The 24,622-nt window shown below is 42.1% G+C and overlaps 1 protein-coding gene and 2 non-coding genes across 6 annotated transcripts; all 3 read right to left on the reverse strand.

Moving 5' to 3' along the window:
- Positions 1-218: 218 nt before the first annotated feature.
- Positions 219-291, reverse strand: trnar-ccu (transfer RNA arginine (anticodon CCU)). Its single transcript has one exon. It is a non-coding gene; the product is annotated as a tRNA-Arg (tRNA).
- Positions 292-624: 333 nt separating this feature from the next.
- trnar-ucg (transfer RNA arginine (anticodon UCG)) lies at positions 625-697 on the reverse strand. Its single transcript has one exon. It is a non-coding gene; the product is annotated as a tRNA-Arg (tRNA).
- Positions 698-4,633: 3,936 nt separating this feature from the next.
- cdr2l (cerebellar degeneration-related protein 2-like) lies at positions 4,634-24,607 on the reverse strand. 4 transcript variants are annotated; one of them, XM_088599507.1, is made up of 7 exons: positions 24,334-24,544; positions 23,821-23,926; positions 23,562-23,695; positions 12,748-12,860; positions 9,560-9,708; positions 8,865-9,029; positions 4,634-8,204 (listed from the first exon to the last, which is right to left on the reverse strand). In XM_088599507.1, exons 3-7 carry the CDS (start codon positions 23,638-23,640, stop codon positions 7,340-7,342), a joined length of 1,371 nt encoding a protein of 456 aa, XP_088455633.1. In that variant the 5' UTR covers positions 23,641-23,695; positions 23,821-23,926; positions 24,334-24,544; the 3' UTR covers positions 4,634-7,339. The 4 variants fall into 4 exon arrangements, with proteins under 4 accessions (XP_088455633.1, XP_088455634.1, XP_088455631.1 ...); XM_088599508.1 differs by lacking the exons at positions 23,821-23,926; positions 24,334-24,544 and adding an exon at positions 24,584-24,607; XM_088599505.1 differs by having other exon boundaries at positions 23,562-23,926.
- Positions 24,608-24,622: the final 15 nt, after the last annotated feature.

Here is a 24,622-nt window from a genome sequence, read left to right on the forward strand (position 1 = left end):
TCAAACTCCACGAGCCGATTCCTATCCACAGATTTTCTGTACAGTAGCAGATTATTTCGTTTGAAACGGTTTTGGATCATTGATATCCAAACATCTGTGCCTCGAGCGAGATGTTTTTTTATAAATGTTTTAAAGTTATATTTTTTATATTCATTGCAAGCATGAAGTCTTGATCTATATTAAAATATAATTTCGTTCAAAATTGCGAAAAAATGTTTCACCCCAGATGGGACTCGAACCCACAATCCCTGGCTTAGGAGGCCAGTGCCTTATCCATTAGGCCACTGGGGCTCATACATGAAATAGTATCCATTTTATCCATTTTAAATTTCAAACTGTTTAATTCTTCTTTTTTTTTAAAATATTGATGTGTTTTTCTTATACAAATAGAGCACTATAAGCTTTCCTTAAAACCACTCTGACGTATCCAGGAAAACAATGGTAAAACTATCACCAGCCCAGGTGACGAGGAATGTCCCGGATTGTCTTTAGGTTTAAACAAAGAGTTCGACATTACGTATAAAATTTTTTTTTGGAGTAACAAAGCTAAGTAGGGAAACGATTATTTCTAGTTTACCTTTATGTTTAATGAATTAAGATATTTTTTGAGGGGGAAAAAAAAAACGACCACGAAGGGACTCGAACCCTCAATCTTCTGATCCGAAGTCAGACGCCTTATCCATTAGGCCACGCGGTCACACGGTACAAGCCTCTTTTTCTTGATAGTTAAACCTGCCCAATCCAACAGTCCCGTTCATTTTCCGGGCACGAAGCGGGGAAAAACGTCAATACTTAAAAATATTTTTGTGTAGGAGAAAAAGCTCTAAATAAAAAGGGATTCAATTTGTAGGGAAGGATTCATAACAAAACAGCTAGCAGAGGATGGTTTCGATCCATCGACCTCTGGGTTATGGGCCCAGCACGCTTCCGCTGCGCCACTCTGCTCACATAACCTCTCTCTCAATCCGCTGTATTTACCACTGCACGCACAGTCTCGGAATACAGTCTTTCCGTTTTCACCAATTCCACGTAATTAAACAGATTAGCAAAAATAACCGCAATTCATTGATTTAAATCTTTTTGCAAACCAATCCAAAGCTACTGTTTCCCGTGCTCTCCTGATGAAGCTCGGGTGTGTAGGGAAAGCAATTTGGCGCCAGCGATACTGCTATTAAAACATCCAGTTTTCACCATATGCAACATAGGGTTGCATTTTATTCACTTTGCAAGTTTGTTTAACTCATTTTGCGACTTAAAAATCAGTTTCTTATTTTGACTTGGAGAAAACTCAAGATAATATAAGAAAATGTACTTTCCTTTTAATACAAGACCTAATAAAATACAAGACTCTTTTATAAACTGTTATAAACGTAATCTGAAAAGTACAGTAGTTGATACATGCTCTAAATTAATATGTATTACAAAGTCGATCAAATTTATAAAAATTCGTTCGAGAAATAACAGGAATTGTCGTTGTTTTTTTTTTTAATTTAACAGAAATTTACTTACAACGTTCCAGTTTTCTTCGTGACTCCATTTCAGTTGTGAAAAATTCCAACGTTATTTCGTTCGCATTTTCTTATGTGTGTGTGTGTGTTTTTTTGTGCTTGTGTTTGTTATTTTTTTCGTTTGCATGTTGTACTTGAGCTACCTAGAAAAGCAGTAAATGCTACACGCTGTTCCACTAGCGATGCCTGGTGGGATAGCGCAGTCTACCCGGATAGTGAGCACCTGAAATTATACACAGCTGAAATTATACACAGCTGTAGTACATTAAACTCGGATCACTGCAATTTCTGATCGAATGTAAGCATGCAGAAACATGCGGGATTTTCCGTGCCAGTATGGAAATGGTCCTAGACAAAACTAATCTGTGTTTGACCTTAACGGCTTCTTATTGATGAATGAATACACCGTACTTCTCTAATAGAACATAAGAGAAACTCTTTCAGTTTACATAAGAGTGTTTGAAGAATTTGTAAACTGCAATTTATAGTGGGCATTTTCAAATGGGAAAGACCCATTGATAAATGTCATCTTTGCATAAATGGCCATGTCATGTTGTTATATCAAGTTCAGAAACCAGACCCCAATGCTGATTCCTTCTTTTCCTTGTCTGGGATTTACATAAAAAACATTGTAAAAGAGGTTTGCTTGGAAATGCTTTAATATGGCAGAGACAGAAGACAGTGGGTTAAATACAGACATTTAAATTATTACACTATGGGACAGCATTAAACTGGTGAGAGCTAACTTAAATACAACAAGCTTATTTACAGATTTGAAGAAAGTTTTCAACATAATTATATGGCACCATTTAAGAATGTTTTTCAACATGTAGGACACAGCAAGACAATAATAAAATTCAAACTTTCATAAGCCATCACATTAAGATTTTCTAACCAATTCTCCTTGTAGGTGTTAGTAAAGGATGTGGGAAAATGCTTTTGGAATAAGAACACTCATATACACAGGGAAGCATTTTGTTAATTCTGTGAGTCCAACAGTATGGAAATGCTCAAATTAATACAATACATGAGACATTAGGAAGCATTTCTAAGTGCAATTTTGAAGAGTCCTAAACATTGCTATATCCTGAAGTATACCGTTTCAAACAAAATTGTTCCTTATTAAGGCAGTGGGGAAACAGCTCCACTACACAATTTGGCAACTTTTCCAATGTCTCCCTTTATGTCTGCGTCTGTAACCTCTAAATGACGCTCCCAATTCCATTCTCAAACAGTGAAGTTACCCTGAGAGAACCCAGACCGACCATGGATAAGGATGAGGCCTTATTTCTGCCGTGTTGTTCTGTGCACACAGCCATTGAGCTGCAGCCTGGGTTAGGTCTTAAGCTTTGGTTAAAGACCCTGCAGATTGTGACTGAGACCTAGCAGGTCAGTAGCAGCGTGCTTTACACTGCAGCTGCTAAAAGCACATAAGCACCCTTTTGTTCTTCTCATCTATAAGCAATTTGAGTTCCACTGCTACTGCTTGGAAAGCTTTCACATTGTGTTGTTCACAATGATTTTCATTTCACCCTGGTTTCAAATTGGGCTCATTCCCCACTTTTGTACAAGGGCTCTGAAAAAGTTGCCCTGGCTAAGGCACCAGTCTACAGCAACTACCTCAAGGCAGTGACCAGAGCTTGGGTTTTACTATGGCGAGACTCAGGGTTCCATTTTAAACTCATTGTGACATTAGAATATGTTCATTTAAATGGCAAAAGGCTGTGGATTTTATTTTCAAGGGGAAAAAAAGGAATCAGACAATAACTGAATGACAACAGTAACTCAACAGCAACCTCCTTTACTTTTTCCATCTTAAAAATCCCTTCCAATTGTAAATGAGCTGGGCTCCAGCATACGGAGGGTGGAATATTGTTACTATTGGGAAAAGGTCCTTGGACCTCGGTCCTTGTATAGCTTTTCACTAGGAGCAAGAGCAGTGTGTTTGATCAAAAACAGACCAAGGAAAAAGGACTGTGGACAGGGATTTATTTAAGCATCAATCATGTGCATCTGCCTTCCATGACAAGTTGGGAGTATTAATAAAGAACTCAGAAGACCTGTTTTGCAGCTGGTCTATATTTAGCTGTTCTATATTGCTATTTACAATACTGCAGCATTGCTTCACCAACTTTCAAATATGATCACAAATCCCCAAGGCATATAAACGCATCCAGAAGACAAAAGGGTCCTGAACATAGGACATTAACCGATATGAGATGTATTGAGAAGATTTTGCTCATCAGGTCTACATGTTATCAATGCGACATCACCATGTTTGATCTGGTATAGAATTACTTAATCTGGTTTTGAAATGATATCTAACATCTAATTTCTGACTCAGTTGTTCTGAACTGGCTTGGTAATGGATTTGACACTTGCATATAGGCCTTGCTCTGTTTAGTCCTACAACGCGGCTTTGATATGTACAGTATTCAGTAAATGTATGGCAATGTAACTAGTGCATAGAGAGATGCTAGGCAATAGAGCTTGCTTGCACAGAAGGATTCACAGTCACACTTCCTTGTCCAATCCCAAGCGCAAGAGGAACACTGTTTTGGCAGGAGTTTTTTAAACCTGTTAGGTGCCAGCATCAGCAAGGCTCAGTATAAACAGCAATGTTGAAACAAATCACAGTTTCCATGGCTTAACAGTGAAAGGCTAGCTCTGTAAGGCAGAGCCTATATATTTTTTTACAATAGAATAAGTATGGTATCAAAAAAGTTCCATCAGGCTTAACTGGGGCCATCTACTGTATTAGCAAATGTAAGCTTCTGTTGATAGAGCATCTCCAGAGGTCTGCAAGTGAATTCAACTGAGTCACTGCAAGTTCTTTATAAATCTAAATAAAATCCAACTGTGTTCTCTGTACTGCTGGATCTCTTGCATTATCATTAGCTCCAACCCATGGAGCTGCCTCTCAGCAATATGAACTCGGCAAAACTCCTAGAAATGTGGCCATGTTCACTGTGGGAACTGGATCTTGAGAGTGGGGCTGCAGTTGTGTTATTGCTTTCATGACTCTTTCAAGGATTGTCACTCCCATTCCTGGAGCAAAAAATCTCCAAACTGATATTCCCACAGAGCTGAGATTCATCCAAGTGCTTCAAATCATACAGAACTACTTAACAGGTAATGAATTCATTTTATTAGGCAATTTTGTAATTTATTAATAGTTCCAGTAGCTCCTGAAAGCAGGGAAGTTGACATCCACAGTCGAGTGTTATGGTAAACTGCTTCATGCATCCCCCTCTCTCCGTGAATTCAGCAGGAAAGTCAGAAACAGCTCCAATTCTGAAGTGCTGCAGTGCAGGGAGCTATTCTGTGCAGCAGGAGGCCAGATTCTTACTAGTGCAAGTCCCAGAGAGATGGCAGAATATACCACCAGCAAGAAAAGACAACTTGTCACAAAAGTGAAGAATATGATGTTTCCTAATCTCAGTTCATGGCACATTCTAAACCTTCCCATTTTTGTTCCAGCCAAATTGGAGCTTTCATTGAATCATCTGGTTAATGAGACCTTTATATAACTGTTTTCACCAATAAAAAACGGATAGGTTTAACTAACTCTACAATTGGTGGATTTAAATATTTCCTTTTCTTAGTTATATTGGTACAATAACCAAATGTCTAGAATTGATACAGATAAGTTCTTACATAATAAAGATGGCTTATTAAAGGTGTGTGATTCCCAACTGTCTGTAGGTCATTAAGAGGTACCCTTTTAAGGCAGCTATAGGGGTGTAACTATTTCCTGAAAATGTATTAATGACAGATAGAATTCTGCATGTTATAAGTAATAGCAGCTATACCTTATAAGTAATTGTTATAAGTAATAGCAGTATATCTGAAACCAGGAACTGAGCCGTGAAAATAGCTTCTGAAATATCTCATTGAGATAGTTTGGTACAATGTTCGAATACCACATGCAATAAAGATCTTAGCTGCCACCAAAGCTAGGAGACTCAGGGCACAGACCAGGCCTGGATCATGCTGGTGTAACAGGCTTTCTCCAAGAAGTAGCAAAAAGAGCAAGAAAGTGTGGAATGTTGAAACAGGTCTGGCAACAAAAATAATGATACACCCATCTTACTGCAGTGCGACTTAAATTGGATAAGCCTCCTTATCTGAACTGTTCACATTCTGAACCCCTCACAGGCCCTCAGGTTCTTAAGAAAAGTGAACAAAAGAAAACGTTTTCCACATCTGTCTCTGATGTTGTGATTGACCGGCTTAAACATGCCAATCTGTACTAACACTAAACTTTCACACTAAAATTAACAAAAGGAAATCTCATACTGGACTAGTGTTCTGAAAATTCTGTAGCTGTGCACTGAAATTAAAAAGAGTATAATAAGCAAGATGTGAAATGTTTCAGTATCCTGCAAATAGATATATAGAGTATAGTAAAATACTTAACTGACAAATACTTGAAGAAGCTGCCCTCTTAAATTACTGAAGCTACCCACCCCTGGCCTACATGAAAGTTATTGGCGATTTATAAGTGGTATTGTAGCTAAAGCAACAGAGTCAGTTGTACTACCCTATTCAGGTAGCAAATACGTATAGCTACAGTTGCCTAAAGCTAGGAAGCTCACTTAAAGCTATGCAAATTTAGCTACATCAAGATACAGATACAACCTTAATTGTGCAGGAGAAGGGTGGGAGTTAAATTTGCAGAGTTGAAAGAAATGATAACAGTAGAATAGGAAGTAAGCCTAGTCCAAGACTGAACAATACAAGAGGTAGCTCTAATTCTCAGCACATTCCTTGACATCACTTTGTTTCTCCCCATTCTGAAAGTAACTTCCACATGGGACTGAAAGGAATTCGGCAGGGTGCTACAATCTGCCCCACCCAGCCTTTTGCTCTAAACTTGGGGTAGCCAACCCTGGTCCTGGTGAGGCTCAATCCAGTTAGCTTTATTAGCTTCTCAATGGAAAGGCTCACATTCATTACTTGCAGGTTTGTTTGGAATTTAACAGTATTAGAATGTTTTTTGCAGTGCACATGCTGAGTGGTTTAGGAAATGTGTAAATGTGTTCTTATGAAGAACTACAACTGAGCTGCAGTACAAGAGAGATGACAGTCAAATGCCTAGCTAACGGAGCCAGTGAACACGTCGGAGTGAAAGTGACATTTAGAATTGTACAGAAATCTCTCAGTAGTGCTGATGGCTGTATACAGTTCTTGAGACTGATACTGTAAGTATTTAAGTCATTCAGACATAATTGAACCAGAAAATAACATGCATATAGACAGTAATATTTAAACTGCATTTTCTGTAGAAAAAGCCAAATCACCCTTAATTAACCTTTGTTCCAAAGTTTTAGAAGAAGAGTCTGATGCCCAAATCTTCTAGAAACCCCTGAGAAATTTCCTGAAGATACATTTTGTTTTCCTTAAAAATAAAAAAAAAACAAATGGCTGCTTAGTGAGCAGAGCACGCAATGCTGTATGATTAGTACCCACGACATCTGCAGGAGGCGAAAAGAATGCTTTCACAATGCAAGGCCTGCGATTACCCACCACTCAGTCACTGCTGCCCTGAAGACGGGTGCTTGTTACCAGACTCATTTACAACACTCCCCTTCCCCACTCTGTAGGCATCTGCAATCAGCTCGTCGCAAACAAACTTTCAGGTTCCCGACTCAGCATTGGACTGAGGCAGACAAAGCAATTAATGCATATTGCAGTTAAATCAATAAATGTCACGGATGGGCTGCTGTCTAACAGAGTGAACTAAACTAAAGCATTCTACGACAGTAGGTCCTGTCAGTCTCCTAACATATTGGTCAGCAGTCCTCCGTGTGGTTCAGCCTGGCTGGTTTTCACTTGCTGGTCTTTCCGGCTTTGGTGGAGTTGATATCCGTTTTGGTTTTCTGGATGCGGGAGAAGATCTCCTTGAAGAGCGCCTTGTACTCGGGGGTGTTCTGACCCAGGCGCTTGTCCACCGCTTCCACTTGCTTGCTGATGCTCTCCACAGTCTCGGGGAGTGGGGGCCCCGCGCTGTCCGGGGGACGGCAGTCCTTCATGGACGGGTCCCGGGAGACGGGGCGGGAGGTCTGCACGCCGGCGTGGCGGAGGCTCTCCTCGTGGCGCCGGCACTTGCCCAGCAGCTCCTCGTACTTCTCCAGCAGGGCGTGGTACTGCTCGTCCACCTCCCGCAGGATGGACATGCCTCTCTTGCGCACGCTGTTGGCGTGGAGGGCGTAGCTGCCCTGCTGGCGCCCACAGGAGTCCTTGGCCACAATGGCGTTGAGGGCCGTGTCACTGCAGCTCTTCCGTACGGGGCTGGAGGAGGGCAGGGCCCGGCTCCGACTCGCCTCCTCCGCCAGGGGCTCTTCCAGAGTGTCGCTCTCGGGGGCGCTGTTGAGCAGGGTCTGGGCCAGGCCGTCCTCTCCGCTCAGCACGTAGGTCTTGGTCTGCCTCATCTGCTGCAGCTCGCGCAGCTCCGTCTCCAGCTCGCGGATGCGCAGCTGGCACCCCTCCGCGCTGTGCAGCCGGCGCTCCAGCTGCGTGTACTCCTGCAGGACGGCGGTGCACTCCCGCTCGGCGCCCTCCTTCCGCTGCCGCTCCCGCTGCACCTGCGAGCGCAGAGACGCCACCGTCTCCCGCAGCCGCTCGTTCTCCTGCTCCAGCGGCTTGGCCTCCAGATCCGATGCCGAGTTGCGGATCACAAAGCCATCCTCGTACCTGGGGGCGGGAGGGACAGAGTCAGAGGTCTGCTGGGCGTGAGGATTTTGCACAGAAGGGAAGACAAAACCTCAGATTGGCTGATAGGCCTGCTGAGCAGGGGGTCAAATGGGGGTGAAGGATGGATCAGGTATAGAGGGGTGAATTTAAGAATGATCTGGGTTGAGACAGGGCAATGATCTGCACATCTTCTCTTAAAAGGCCACTGTGCAGCTGACACAGAATTTCTTCCTGTTTCACACCAGTTAAACTCAATTTAACAAACTAAGAGCTTCGGTGGGATGAAAAACAGAGGTACCTGTGGGCCTCAGGAATTTGATGGGAAGAAGGCTGGAAAACAGAATTGAAAATTCTGTTGTCTGGATGCCGTTTTAGAGCACGCAAATGAAATTAATTAAGGCGCAGCAAGTTGCATCGGGTACTGTTTGTGCAGGGTGTCAGATGTCAGCAGTAAAAACGGAGCAAAATGTCCCTGATGCTATCAGGAGGCCAGAATGTGCTGTGGGGGGTGTAGCCTTGCTTGAGGAGGAAGATGTATCTGGTGTCACATATGAAGAGTGGCAGAAAACGTGATAAGAGGGGATGTTAATGCCTAAGCATTGTGGTGCGTAAGCTGGGTAGACCCACAGCAGAAGGTGGTTTTAGAGAGGGCAGGACTACCTGGGAGCAGAGCAGAGCTCCTTGAGGCAGGGGAAGGAGTGAATGGTTTTGCGTCTTTCCCTCTTCTCTCTGCGGACTCTCAGCTGCTCCAGTGAGCGCATCTCCTCCACCTGAATCTGCAAAGCATCGACCTGGGCCTGCAGGGTGTCGATGGTCCCTGTTAGGCTGCAGGAGAAGAAAGACACAGAGGAAATAAATCAGACAGATGCTCACTTTCTTCTGTAAAACACCACCAGGAAAACTAGAGGTTACGTTTTTTTTTAATTCTGTGAACGTATGCAGACAGATGTGTAAAATACAATTATTGTATGCAATTATTTATACAATTCATTTCTGAATAGGGCTACAGAATGAATTGTATGTAGAACAATGGAACAGTATTTTCTTAAATCTATAAAGTCAGGATTGCTCCCTGATGCTGTTTATTCCAATATCCCCAGAAATTCAAAGGTGCAAAGACAGCCACAGGAGATGTCGAGGAATCTCTGACCAAGTTCAAAATGTCGTGCTGCTTGACTGAATGGGTGAGGATTCCTGATCATAGCCAAAAGTGCTAATGACACAGCTCAAATTCCAGCACGTGACCTGTAGACCACAAGATCCAACCTGCACTGACTGAAGACCACAAATCAGTTGAGCCTCTCAGGAGCCTCCAAGCCATTTCCCTGCAGACTGGAAAGACGAGAGCTCTTTACCGTTCTATCTTCTGCTGTGAAGCCTTGCTCTCCAGCACAAGCCTCTGGTTGGTGAGCTCCAGGTCTCTGGCCGTCACATCCAGCTGCTCATAGACCTTGGCGTGCTGTTCGTTCATCTCCCGCAGCATCTCCAGTTGCTTGGAGAGGTACTGTGGGCACAACACAGAGTAAACCATAATTTCCAGCCTTCATAAAGCCAATAGGCACTCCATAGGCTTCTGATTGCCTGTTGCCTCTTCTCTGCACCCAATGAAAAGTTTCCATCAGGTGGATTGAAGTTTCTGATTCGAGGCCTTAATTTGGGAAACAGCACATAAAAGAGGATGTAAAATCAGAAAAGAGTACTATGTGACTATTGGTTTTTTTGTTTGGGAGAACCATGAGCTATATTTCTAATCTCCAAATACACCTAGAAGTTCTAGTTTACTAACCCAGTACCTCATTTTGGGTGTTATGCAGTCTGTCTTTTCTTACTTGTTTTCTTCTATTTAAATAACCTTCTGTTACATACATGAACTTATGTTAGGCCATGAAAGCTCATCGCAGCTCATGAAAAACTGACACTGTCATTAAAGTTGCCAAGAGCATTTACTGCCACCCACAGAGACACCTTCCATTTGCTCCGTGTCAGGTCTGTGCATTCATTTCCAAACGCACTGTGCCATTTAATTGCTCAAATGAAACACAGAGGGGATCAGGTCACACAGGACATAGGTGAGCAGAACATTAACGCAATCTCTGTTAATAATACAGGAACACCCTGGAGCACAACAATGACCCATTTAATTCTGTTCTCAGATCCAGCTCTGCTCTAATTCATGGGCCTGCTCTGGGGATCAGCCCTCCATCTGCAATGCTGTGACAATCTGGCAACTGGTAAAGCTTGGTTAAGCTATGCAGTACTATTATAGGATTCACAAGAAGATCTGCTAATTCAACATTAATGTCCCTGCTGATCAACAGACATAAGTCTGTATCTGGAATTCACTGTAAATTCTAAAATAAGGCAGCCTTTTCAAAGTATTGCATAATTAGAAGTGCACCACATATTTCAGGGAAATTTGTCACAGATACATATGGGCCCAAGGGGAGCACAGTACTATGGACTCTGAGTTGTGCTGGCAATTTAATGCAGTAAACCCTCAGTTTAACAGACTAATGGGGGAAGAGTTGTTCAGCACTGTCGAACGTCTTTTAAATCACTAGTGATATCTACAGTATTCAGCCCCAAAACACACTGTTATAGGAGAAAGAGTAGATATGCTAAATATGCTTCCTGGATCATTATTTAACAAATGCCATCAACACAGTCAATGAAAACTGTTCCTGTGCCTTATCATAAGTATTCAAGCTTTCTATTTCATGCATCGGAAATATACTGCATGAAAGCATACGAAATACAAGCAATGGACCTCCCCAGTAGTATTACTTTTTACCTTGTTTTATTATTTGTGAATTTTAGAGCTTTTTTATATAGATAGCATTTTAGTGTCCTTTTTTAAATGGTCTTTTTAAGTACTTGCATTAGATATGAAATGCAAACAGCACTCATAGTAAGCAATTCGCGATTGCAGGGAAACTCCAATATTTCTGATTTTACCCACAAAAGTCCTCCTTAGCAGATTTGTTTCTCTTAAATCTGAAGTCCATTAAACCAAGGGTTTATATACCTCAGTAACATGGTCTCATCTGCCTGTGTGCCAAATGACAATGCCCCACTGTATAACTTTCACAATCCAGCTATGTGAACAGGTTAACTAACCTATTGGGCATGGGTCTACCCCGATAACCCTTTCATCCTGAATGTACATTTCACTCTGCCTGAGTATTTAGAAAAAAAAGAGGTCTTTGGTGGTAGAGTGCTAATCTCAAGTAATTGTAGGTCAGGGTACAGTGAAAGAGGCAAAGCAACGACCAGAAAAAGAGCTTTACAATAATGACCATATCTGCATTGGGTCAACAAACCATAGACAAGGGACATGAAATCCTCTCCACTGCTTGCAGTCCCCCATTCTCCAATGTACAGGATAGTTAAAAACTTACTGTGAAAATGCTGCAACAGAATTAAACAACAGAGCTGTTTCAAGCAATCATAAATTATAATTGGCCCACCAACACTTGATTTAGTTTTTCTGATGGCCGAAGTTAAATAATATACCGTGCTCAAATGGGAACCAGTAGTCCCACAACTCTATCGGCTGCACAGCACAAGAAGACCAGTTCTCCTTACCCAGAGTTTAGTGCCTTACGTGATCTTACTGGTCCTGAAGATGCTCTATTAAGGGTGCCCAGGATCTCAAGGTTTGTGGAATGCAGCAGATTTGACTAAATCTCCCTGAGCATGGGTCAAGCTAATCCACTAAAAACTACGACACAGCAGCCCTTTCCTGCCATGATGAGGTGGCGCGTTAGCAATTCTGTCCCCGAGCGAGAGGGACCGCAGAAAAATGGCTCACAAAGCTGCAGCTGCAGATGGAGAGCACATTCTCCAGTCTCTCCCCATACAGCCCGTTTGTCACTCTCCGAGATGGCAGGGCAGCACACAATGACAGCACTGCAGCTACAGCAAAGGTGCCCTTGGAATTATCTCTACCCTGGCCTTAATCTGAAGGCTAAGGTGCACCACGTGAAGAACACCTCTTTCATACCCTTTCAAGGCCATAATTCAATAATCACTTCACAACCAATTACTGCATTTTGGTTTCTGCTGCCTTCAAGCTCTGATCAATTCCAGAATACATCCTAATATGCTTAACTGCTGCATGCAGTATGTTCTATCCTGTGATCTTTCCCTAAAGACACAAAGCAGCACCTCAGAAATAAAGAATAGATATTGTGCAAAATAGGTATGTGCAATGTAACTTTGTGTGTTTTCCCCGCAATGTTGTAGTTGGCGTTTCACAATAATTATGGAATGGATTGGTTCTATTCTTAAACTAATTCAGTACTGAAGCTGGCTCCTGCGGTAGGATTATTAAATTAGGCACTGAGATGACATCACACCACAGTCTGAAAAGACAGGAGAGCAAGTCTAGTCCACTGTGAAAACACTGTTACAAACACCCACCACCTCTGGTAAAGGTCAAGCCCCAACAGAGCTGGTTGCACTGTGTCAGAAAGCAGTTTTAATTTGAAAGTGGTAGCTGTTTCCTGTTCCCGAGAGACGCGGCGCTCCTGCGACTCCATACCTCAATCTCCTGCACCTGTTCTTCGTTGGTGAGGTACATCTGCTGCAGGGAGTCCTCCAGCTCCTTGTTGCGTTCCAGCAGAGTCTTCCCCAGCTCCGCGGCCAGGTGCAGATCTGAGACGGGGACAGCATGTGTTACACATCCCCACCATGAGATCCGAACGCAAAACTAACACACCTTGGGGCTTCTCTTGGTAGCAGAAGATTTTTTAAGAACAGGACTGTAGTGCATGTCTTCACACACAACTTTCAGTATTTCCCATAGGAAAATGAGGTCATTATACTGTACTTCTGTCTGTAATTTATGATAGAATGACATAAACACACAACTAAAAACAGTGCAATACTAAACAGAGAAGTTCAATTAAAGAGCAAGATGTTATACATTAATTTAAGCGATCCAGAAAGTTACAAAGTGAAGAATATTAAGTTCTCCAAAGGCAAACACAAAGTCATGCCAATAGATTTCTTCAGAATTAACAGTAAGACATGACTCATTACGATATCCTTCTTCCAAGGATTTGACTTCAATACTGGGAAAGTACAATATTACAGATCCACTGAACTGAAGATTTTGCCTTTGAGTAAAATTGAAATCAGTATGCAGAAAACTCTCTAAAACGATGATTAAGCACAGGGACCTTTGTTAACATAAGCTGTGGCACACCCATCACATCACTCTGAGACAGCACTCTTAGTCACACTGTCACCTTCTGTTTTGAATCTTTCCTTGTATGTGATTAATAAAGACAGATGCTGCCGTCTTCAATTTACAGGTCTTGATAATTTTCTCTAAGGAACAACAAGGGCAATTGGAATTAAAACTGTCTCACAAACCAAGGGAGCCATAGCTGTTTCAAATGTTAGGGTTCCTGCTACTAAAGATGTAAATGCTGGAATCAGGCGGCTTTAAAGGTTATTTTAGAGATTGTCAGTTAAAGAAGCAAATTAACTGAAAACCAACTTGAAAGAGCTTTGTTTTCAGGACAGAATGTCACACAAATGGAATTCATATACTGCACACAGTACAACCTAAAATCCATATCCTGCATAGCTGCAATCCAGATCTTTTCATATCGATTATTTAATTTGATAAAATCGATTAAGTTTTTTCACCCTACCTTAAATATTTCATTACCATTAGATAACCATTATCTTTATCATTAGCATGTATCTCTTTGCTGTAAATACAGGCAAAATCGCTTTTAATACATGTTTTTGTCTAAACCTAGCCGCTGTGTACCCTTTGACAGTAATACAACATATCATAGCTTTCCAGTGGATACATCCTAAAACCAAAATGGCTGCAAGCTCCTATTTAATAAACTAACAGTGCTGTTTAGTGGTCAACAAAAGACTGTTAAAATATGAGTGCAATCACTGCTTGAGTGCCCCCTAGTTATCCTTTAAATAAATTCTTTACTAATGAAAAAGGGCTGCTGCACAATACCCTAAATTAAAACCGACAGCTCAGGCACTCAAGGGAGAGGCAAGTGTTATTTAGAAAACAGGCTTTTCCTCCTGGGACACCAGATCTATACTTCGGCCATGTGCTCAGGAGCTCTGATGGGCTACACACACAAGAACCCTACACCTTCCACAGCACTGACCCCCTGATTTGAGAGCAGGACAGATGGGTTGCAGAGTAAAAGGTAAAATCAGGTTTTACAAACACAAGGCAAAAAAGCACTCCCTCCAAATAAATCAATATATGTCAGAATTTTACACACAATTAGTGGATACAGCACAAACAGGTATTTAATATTGGCAGAGACTAATCTGTTTATTTTTCTATAATTAATCTACTTCCTAACGAGTATGGATTAGGCCCCGCTAGGTGCTTTGAAGTGTGCTTTGCAAGCTCTCTCTCTGAATGACAAGGTAATTAATCCCAGCCTCACAGAGCACTGCCCTGCAGAGATCACAGTCCCACAGCTGATAACACTCTTTCCCTGCCTGAGCCCATGAATAGCCAAGGAGAATAGGCATCTCACCTTTGGTTTACAGGCCTACAGTACCAGCAGTGAAAGTGAATTACTTAAACCAGTGAGCAGAAATGATATATCACCTCTTGTCTTTGAAATAAATTGAATGCTTTCAAATCCCAAGTACTTCAGATTTTCCTCCAACTTCTTCTTTGCAAGGAATATAAAAAGGGAAGGATATGATACCATGTATATTTTATTATCACAACCACCTAAAATAGTCTCCGTTTTGTAAGGCATCTAGCGAATTTGTCTGGCATAGTGTTGTCAATCATCAGTTTATAAAAACATGCACCATTTTGTAAGCAACTAGTGCAAGTTAACTGCGTGAAGTGTGTATGCTCTCCGTGTGGGTTTCCTCAAGCAGTCCAAAGACGTACTGGTAGGTTAATTGGCTTCTGGGAAAACTGTCGCATGTGTGAGAGCATTTGTGTCTGCGTGTCTGCCCTTCGATGGACTGGCATCCTACCCAGGGTGCAGCTCAACTTGCATCCACTGACTTCCAAAACAGGCTCTGACTCCCCTGTAACACTGAATTGGAAGGAACATTTGAAAATGGAGGGATGGATAGCTCATTTAAGGCCTATCAGGTTGCAGAGTTACTTACAATTGAAATGGTCTAAAAGATCGGGAGCACTGATCTTACAGGGGTGTCTCCTAAAAACAGCTAGCCTGCAGCTTTTCAGAACCTAAGCTGCCATCCCTGGTCTGAGCTAGAGAAAGGCACCGAAGGACAACTCACTTCTCTTCAGTCCTTCATCTGAAACAAAACAGGCAGGTAGAACAAGCCGATTATGGATAATTAATGAGACGCACAACCTGAAAGAGGTTAGTGCCGGTCTTGCATTGAATTTGAAGTCCGTGCCTTGCTAATTCACAGCGGAGCTGAACTGGAAGAGCCTTGGCGCAAGTCAGTGATGCGCGAGACAAAGCCAGTGCCAGCGAGAGCAGCCCTCGTGTCCGCCGTTTACCTGTGAAGCATGACTAACAGGCCTGCCACGTTTCACATCTCTGCATCACTGCCGAGCACGCAATTGGTCTAAGCGAGTTCTCTCATTACGTAAGGCTTCTGCATAATGCAAAAGCCTAAACTGGGACTGCTTTGTGATGCTCGGGCCCTGGGAGAAAAGAATAAGATAAGCACAGCTAGCTAGTTTGATAAGAAAAAGGCATTGTTCAAAGACCGGGGATGCACACCAAGGACTGCACTAGGCCATGGCCTTCACAAGTAAACGAGTATCCAATTATCTTTCAATTATACTCTTATTCTCAAATACAAAACTGCTGACTGTTCTTTAGCCCCAGTACCCATTTCATTTCTCATCTGTCCTTTAAGGATTAGAACACACATGTACAAAGCAATTTTGATACAGAGTCTCCTGTTGTGGACTCACAGTCATAGTTATTTTCTTATAGAAATGAGAGCCGGGAAACAGGCGATCAATCACCTAGGAACCAATTGAATGGTTTCAATTTAAAATAATATATAAGGTAATCTTGTGCATGCTGTTTTCACACTACAATTACTTTTTGACAAAGATTAACTCCAAGAGGCAGGCTGGCAGACTATAGGGCTATAGGGACTAGGAGTGCTTACTGCTGTGACCATCACTAATACTAAGATTGCTCTCCAACACCTCCCGTCTGAACTGGGGGCATGGGAGGAGTCAGGCAGAGAAACGCACAGCCTCCACAGGTGCCTCCCAGCCAGTCAGAGGGATGCCTGTGACACCCCCATCCTGAACAGAGGAGCCTCAAATCCTGAAACAAGTGCCTGGCTCTGTGCATTTCATGGATGCGTTTGGCTTTGACACACATAAAGACCAACATCAGTAAGGGTTTAGTCTATACACAGATCACTATCTAAGCGGATTAGAAACGTGAGCACTGAGTTTCAGATCAGAAAAAAAAGTACCTGCCTGCCTGTTGGAATGAAAGTGAACAGTCTGAACGTGAAACTCTTGCCCTGTGACGTAACACGCCGCAACTGACCTCACAGCAGGTCAGAGGTCACTGCCCCCTTTGCATTTTCCTTTTCTAACCACGCATGCTTCATCTCGTACGCTGTTGAGCATGTCACGGACAGCACTTAGTCTGAAACAAGCATCTGGCTGTTTAATCCCATCACGTCACAGCTTAATTTCAGAGAAGTCAAATATTGAGAGAGTGCAGAAGCAAAATGGGATGATTTGGTTTCCATCTTCATGCAAACTTGCTAAACCAAGGTAGATTAGCTGTTGAATACTGTTGTGAAGGCTGCTGGGCTGCCAGCAGTGAGCTCCACACAGGGTTGGCGCAGCACAACCTTAACCCCCCTGACGTGAAGGGACTGTTCTCTACTAGAATGAGAGAGGTACTCAGTCTTCATTACCCCAGAAGCCCCTTCTCTCACGTACAGTCCTGCTGTGTTCTGGGCTTGCGTACTCCTGCAGTGTTGACTGCTGTCAGGAGGTCTCCGTGAGCAGCCAGGTGGCGCACAGCAAAAGACTGTAGCAACTACATTGGCCAGACCCTGTCATCCAATTCCATGTATCGCACATACCCAGTTAAAATCAAATTTATCAGTGGTGTAACAGGGGCTTCTGTTGGATTAGCATGAAAAAAAGTATCTGTGTGTAGGCTGCAACGGAACAAGTAAAGGTTTATTCCATGCTGAAAAGAGACGAAAAGAAAAGACATTTCAGCTGTGGAGCCTTCTTCGGGTGTCATTGACATTGTTCCTATTTTCAGATGATCACTTTCACTTCACTGACATCTATATACCGAATGGACATTAAATCGTTGGTAAAGGAGGAGCTTCTATTCCTGTACAAGTGAATCAATACAGACAATGCAGCAGAGTAGTTCGATCACCCTCATTTCTAATCAGTGCAATACTGTGACAAGAATAGACCATGCAGAACATATATAGAAATGTATATCCCAATACAGAAATGAATAAAAACCACCCAAAAAGTCCTTTTCAATGTATTTTTGGAATACATTGCACGAAACCTTACACATGGAAAGTCAATGCTTAGAAGGCTTCAATTTTAAGAATCTTAAAATTTAATTACAGCAACCCTTGTCAAGAATACGTTGTTTTCTACATGGATAATGACATTATTCTACTCATGTGTGGGAGTATACAGTACATTGTTTTATATCCTGAAAGCTTGCCGTTCAGCTCAACCTCTTTGGTTTCTTGTAGCGTATCTACCAAATTGCTTCAATGTGGTTAGTTTGAAATTATGAAATTACAAAAAAAAGAAATTGCAAAACAAAATTATTTAAATATGCAAGAGATCTTGTAAAGCACGTACATCACATGCCAGGGCAGCTCATTCCAAACATAAGACAAGCTGAAACACATTCTAGATAAGGTGTAAATTAAACACAGACGCTATGCATATCTTCTTCAGAAGCCACAAGCCAGTGTCGTTTGAAGTGTTCTCGCAGGACAAAGGGTGTGTGCCGAGGGGAAAACTCACTGTACAAAGCCGAATGCCAGTTATACGTTGATACGTCACACAAAATAAAAACAGACATACACAAAAATGCGAACAGGCAGACACACATCAACACTCCCTTCAGTAGGGAAGTGGATGCATAGGAGCACACACAAATTATCAGCTTTACAATACTTAAAATGCCCAAGATAATTGTGGGAGATTATATTTTTTTCCGATTTAAACCACCTTAGCTCTAAAATCAGATACAAGCTCTGGGCAGCATTGTACCAAGATGAACCGGCTTTCACTACGCCAGCTTTTCTTCTTCTCTTTAAATGTTAAGTGTTTTTTGTGTGAAATTTATCTTCCTTCAGTATCAGACCTTACAGTTTCGCTGACAGCCCTATCCCACTTGAAAGCCTGTTAATCAACCATCTACAAAGATTACTGACAATAAATAAACACTACATGATAATCAATTCACAGCAGAATCATTTAGGCTTGTGCAAGGCTGAGGTGAAGTCCCACACTGCATGAACTTTCACAGGGTTTTGTCTTTTGGAAACAATACAGGGAGCAACAGAATTCTGTGAAACGGCAAGGTTAAAGTACTAAAAGAACGAGATTCTCAAGAAAGATAAATGCATAAAATTTTTAAAAGACATTTCTGTTGGAAACTAACTGTGTGATTAATCTTACTTAGAATCTGAGGATAACTCCTCTACACAAGCAGATCAACCTGGCAGTCTGACCCATTTAAATTGGCTTTTGTCAGCTATAACAGAGTTGGCCATTCAGATTGAGTTATAGTTCAACAAGTTGCTCAAATTCTAATTTTTGTAAGGTATAACTGACCCATGAAACTTGAGTTAAAGGTCAAATAATTACAGAAATACAAATCAGCTACATATAAGCTAGCAAAGATGAATGGTTAAAAAGCACTATTTTTATTTGCCTTACTTTTGATATAATTGTAGCTGTTATTAATGGCTATTAATTCTGTAAGAGCGAAGTGTCAGAAGAATACTGTTTCACATCAGATGCCTAACATTTTGACCCTCGGAAGGCAGACTGGTAAATGTTTTGTTTATCACGAATTGGGGTGAAGTTCCTTGCGCAAGGGTACAACAGCAGTGTCTCACCTGTCTCACAGATTGAAGTATAGCATTTGTATGCAACTATTCACATGAAAAAATAAAATTGAAAAGGGGCAGCTGTGATACTCAGTTGCTGGGTTTGGCACATGGCTAGTATAACACATTTCCCCTTGGCATGGTTCAGTCAGGTTGGGTGAGAGGTACGGAACTGCGCGTCCAAGAAAAATCAATGTCAAACACACCATCCAGCCAGCCACCCGCCAGACCGATCTCCTTGGATATACCTGAATGAAGCTGATGAAAAGAAGAATATGAGGCCAGTCAGAGAATACACCTCATTTCACAACGGGAGCTTCCCAGAGAGTTAGAATTAAGATTCCCATAGTGTAGCAGCTTGAGTTAAATGTTACAATATTTACAAGCTGCAGGCTTTTAAACATATTTACCAATGAAGCGGAAAATCTCAGGCAAGCCTAGAAATATACCAGTGAAAAGATAACTAGCATAAAATTTCCCTTCCTTGTTCTGGATCGTCTTTCAGAGGCACAGCTTGTAAAACCCAACATGACAAACACACTTCTGCCACTCTGCACCACGGGTACGATGAGTGTAGGAGTTTTGATGTCCGTTTCCTATGCTGAACTGCACGCCTGTAACCCTTACAAGCTAGACGCTGCTTGTCTCCTTGGTTGTGCCTCAGGCCAGCCTCTGGCATAGACCACCTCAGAAAACGACATGTGGGCATTTCTACACCCAAGTCAGAGCTAAACACATGACTAGACTAATACGCAGAAGAAAAGACTGGATGTAATCTGCACAGTTTGGACAAGTGCAGGCTAGCAGAATCCTACAAAAGGCCATAAAAATTTGCCTTATCATCATAAAACAAAAGAAAGACCATCAACATCTTCAGACCACCAACAAGATAGAGACTACAGAGTGGCATATGCTCATGTGTATGACAGCCAACAAGTGTGGTTCTTGGCCTTTTGGAAATGAAAAAAAATAATAATAATGGCGGCTTTCAAGAAGCACTCATATACAGGATCATGTCTGTTAATCATTGCTTTATCCTAGAAAAAACCAATGCACTAAGTACTTAATCACCACACAAAATAAGATCCATCACAACTACAACATTTTTTTAAAAAATTGTCAAAACAGCAGAAGATGTGTCACAGAACAATATATTCTAAAGAGGTTAGGCTGTTTTTATCTCCCACTTTCTCTGGGAAAATATTAATTTCTTGTCTTTTCTCCCTCTTGTTAATAGTGTCTACTGCTGGAGCTCTGAAGCACAAAGACATACTCAAGAAATCCAGGCAGAAACCAGTATCACCCAGAATACATCAGAATGCATCAACCAGTCAGCAGTCTAGAGCAGAATCTTGAACTCTAGTCTACGATAGCTAAACATATCAATCAAAGCCCAAGCAACAGTGACCATCAATATGCAAACTGGTAAGGAATCTCATTCTCAGTAAACGACAAAATGTGAGAAAATGAAAATGGAGGAGTCTCACATCACATAAACAGACTCCCTCAATATTAGGCAATGGGTAGTTGAGGAGTATAAGAAAGACTCTCATCACCTTACCCAGCCAGTCCAATCCCCAGATCTCAATCCTGTTGAAAACCGGTAGAACTGATCAAATGTACAATTCAATCCCACACATCATTACCTCAACTACAACATCAATTGAAAGCAGTTCTACAAGAAAAATGGGGCTGGGTAGAAAATAATTCCCAAGCCTCTGAAGTATATGCCACATATTAATCAAACAGTTCTGAATGCCTGCAGAAGCCCAGCCCAGTATTTGGAAGGGAGCTCCTAGAATATTGAGAGGTATTACCAATCCAGGAAATGCTTATCTGTTGTGTTAAAAATACCTCTCAGTATATTTTGGCTAGTGAGTGTATATTACAATATTGGGGAAATTTAGAACCCTAACTTGTGTAGAGCCTACATTAAGTATGAATGAACAAGTAACCCAGCAAGGCAGAAGTGAGGAAAGGGGTACACCAAGTGGATTGCAGCAAACAGCAATATACTGAAGCAAAGATGCTTGAAGGCCTACCTGTAGAACAGCACATCTTAATAACCAATACAGCTCTTCAATATCAGCTTAGTATTCCTAATCATCTGCTTTGTTTACGAGTGCCAAACTGTTAAAAAAGCAACAGTCCATTAGGTTCCATTAAATATTTTTTGTAGAGGAATATACAGGCGCAGTTCACAACCAGATTTGACTAACATAACAGTGGAACCTAACGGTGGAAGTGGAAATCAACTCTAAACATTAATCAACATGGATGCTCATTAAATTACTAAATGACTGTATGGCTTTGTTCTCCATTTGATCAACTTCTGAGTGCAGCTCTGCTGAGACAGAGAGGGAGGGACTAGGACAATGAAAAGGTCAGATCCATCAACTGAACATTTAAGAGCTTCGGCTTTTACAAAAATACTACATGCACTTGGACAATACTATCCAAACAGTTTTATAATAAAAATAGCGCTGTTTATCCCAAGAGATCCCACAGTGCTTTAACATGCAGGAGGGCACCCAGTTCATCCACCACTCAGAAGCAGCCCCATCAGGGTGACGTGTGGCAGTCATCACCTCCAGCAGCTTCACCGCATAGCAGATCAGGTGACGTGAGAAATTACTTTGCAAATTCAATTAAGGGTGAAATTTAAGGAGGGAAGATTGTTTGAGCTCCAAGTGGAATTCAGCCGGAATAGGTATTACGCAACCCTACTGATTATTTGTGAGGATTAGACAGCACAGTCATTTAACCAGAACACTGAAGTGACTACCAAAGTAGTCGAGACCTTTCGTCTAGTGTGGTCCCCAGCCACCACACTGGAGCAATGGTTTTGGAAATTCTAGCCCAGAGGGAAGACTATCACATACTGGTCCACCAAACATAATTAGAGGTTTCATTAGTGATGGTTCTTCCCAAATACTGACCAGCCCCAGTCTTGCTTAGCTTCTGAGATCTGACAAGATCGTGACAGAAGGTCATAAATCTGCCGTCCATGGGAATACACTCCTAACTGGGACGTCTTAAGACGTTTTTTCAGGTATAGATCAATAAGATGACCAGCCACCAGTGTTTAAATCAGGCTTTCTCATTGTTGTATGTTTAAATTGGATTGAATTTATTTGACCATTGATCCACCCATCCATTTTCGAACCACTTCATCCTATTCAGGGTCACAGGGGAGCAGGAACCTATCCCAGCAAGCAAGGAGCACAAGACAGGAAACACCCTGGACTGGCAGCAGTCCATTACAGGGCACACATACAGACACAAACAATATGTTCCTGGTGGAATTATGAGATTTATATTCAGAGAGAGAAATGGTGTTTTTAGGACGCCATCAATGACCCAAGAATGTCTATGGGTTTTTTATGGCCCTGTAAATAGTAACAGTAGGGTGACTTCACAGAACCGAGCTGCCAACAGGAAAAAATGAAGTCAGGCTGACAAAGGAATCAAAATCCCTCCAAAGCATGCAAAAATACCTTTCCCCAAAAAGATATGTAAAGATTTTATGAAGATTTACATATAGTAGAGTGTGCAGAGTAAACTGTAGTAAAAACGTGGTTTGGTCCTTAACCTTGAAAATCAATACTAATAAAGGTGGTTGTGACACTTCTCACTGCTGAAATGCCGCACGGCGGCAGTGAACTGAACACCATCAAAATGAGAATAAACGGCCTTAACTTGTAGTTGTGCATTAAGGTAATGCTTGTTTTAGCAAACATACTGTCAAAACTTCGAAACGTGGTAAATTTCGTCTCTCACGTTCCACCCAAGATGTATTCTCATGCAAAAAGTAAGCCAAGCTGCGCCTGTCTTTAGCGAACCCACCAAGGGGTATTTCCGTCAACGACAAATCCCACCGTACCTTAACCGCTCTGGCAAACGGATTTTCAGCTGTTCAACACTTTTGCTTTGAACATTTTTTTAAAACCCCCACTTATGCTCTATTCCTCCCCCAGCTGAAAACTACTCTACTACTGTGCATTTCCAACGAGAAGATAACTATTTAACCGCATATATTTGTTAAAAAGCAAGGAAACCCTGAAATAAATGCGTTCTTGACAGCTGTTGATATAGTAACTCGGGCCTTTTCCACACCATTGTGCCAGCACTTCGCTGTTTGGAAGTCGCTGCTGTGGTTTTCCAGTTCGTGAAGTAATTCCCGGCTTGGAGAAAAAAGGAAGAACATCCTATTACCCTGTAAAAATTACGTTTTGCTAATGCCCCTTTCTTTCTTATTTCCCTTACCTTGCTCCAAATCATGCTGATCATACCACGGCTCCTCTTCCTCGGTTTCAAACTCCTCCATTCTGCCCGAGCTCAGCATCAGGACCTCCCACGCCACAACAACACGCCTGCCAGTCCAGATTAAGCCTCTGCCCCTAGTTTGAGGAAGCGAAGCGTGTTTCAGTGAGCGAAACCGCAAAGGTTATGTCCCTTTCCGGAAGCCAGATCCCTCAGCCGAAAGGTAACAAATTACAAATATCCTGGACTGCTGAAAACCTACAGCGGTGTACCGAGAAGTCCAAATCACGTATTATGGAGAACAAAGGGAGCAGTACAGCGAAGAGACAATTCCAGACAAAATCGACACTCCTCCGTCGAAAACAGCGCTGAAACAAGAAGAAAACACAGTGCGTCTTTAAATTAACACTTTCGCGCACAGAACAGTTCTACGCACTAATAACGCAAAGGCTGTAAACGCGCTGATATCAACTTCGTGAGCTGCGTTGTCCAAGAAGTGCCCTCCGTCTGTATACAGCACGTATGCAACAACAGGGCGCTGGGATCGCCGGACACAGGGCAGCTGTGGAAAGCGGGGTCGCTGTTTGCCGAGCCGGAGATGCTAATGCACAGATGAAGTTAAATATGCGCCTAACTGCCACTGCAAGGCCGTGCCTTGCTCCGATCTCTCTTCTCTGCACATTCCTTTCTTTTGTTGTGCTTCAGTCAAGCTCTCTTCCAACATACGGACGTGGCAGCTGCAGTATCCCCTCCCTCGCCTCACACACAGCCTCACCGGGAACCATTCAGAATCAGGATTGCGGATGGAAGCTGATGTACAGCGATTCGCTGGAAGCGGAGACGAAATATTAAAATCTCGCGTTCATCATTTCTGCGCGCTGGTCTCGAGTGAGAGGAGACGTCCTACATCCCTGTGCAAACTAGTAACCGTAGTTTACAGCTAGACAACTACCTAATAGGAACAGACGATAAACAAGGGATCAGGGATCTTTTCCGATAAAATAAATTAACCAGAATTCCCAAACCTGCCAGAATCATAACAGCGTTGTATGGAAGCCCGTTTC

The sequence above is a fragment of the Lepisosteus platostomus genome, chromosome 11, assembly GCF_059453375.1.
Source record: "Lepisosteus platostomus isolate fLepPlt1 chromosome 11, fLepPlt1.hap1, whole genome shotgun sequence".
NCBI lineage: Eukaryota > Metazoa > Chordata > Actinopteri > Semionotiformes > Lepisosteidae > Lepisosteus > Lepisosteus platostomus.

Excerpts from the sequence above, each read along its gene's own strand:
- cdr2l (XM_088599508.1), bottom strand. The coding sequence starts at position 23,640 with ATGCTGAGCTCGGGCAGAATGGAGGAGTTTGAAACCGAGGAAGAGGAG. Across the intron at positions 9,030-9,559 it reads TCACAGCAGAAGATAGAACG|CCTAACAGGGACCATCGACA; the intron begins GTAAAGAGCTCT and ends CTTCTCCTGCAG. Across the intron at positions 8,205-8,864 it reads GAGCTCTGCTCTGCTCCCAG|GTACGAGGATGGCTTTGTGA; the intron begins GTAGTCCTGCCC and ends TCCCGCCCCCAG.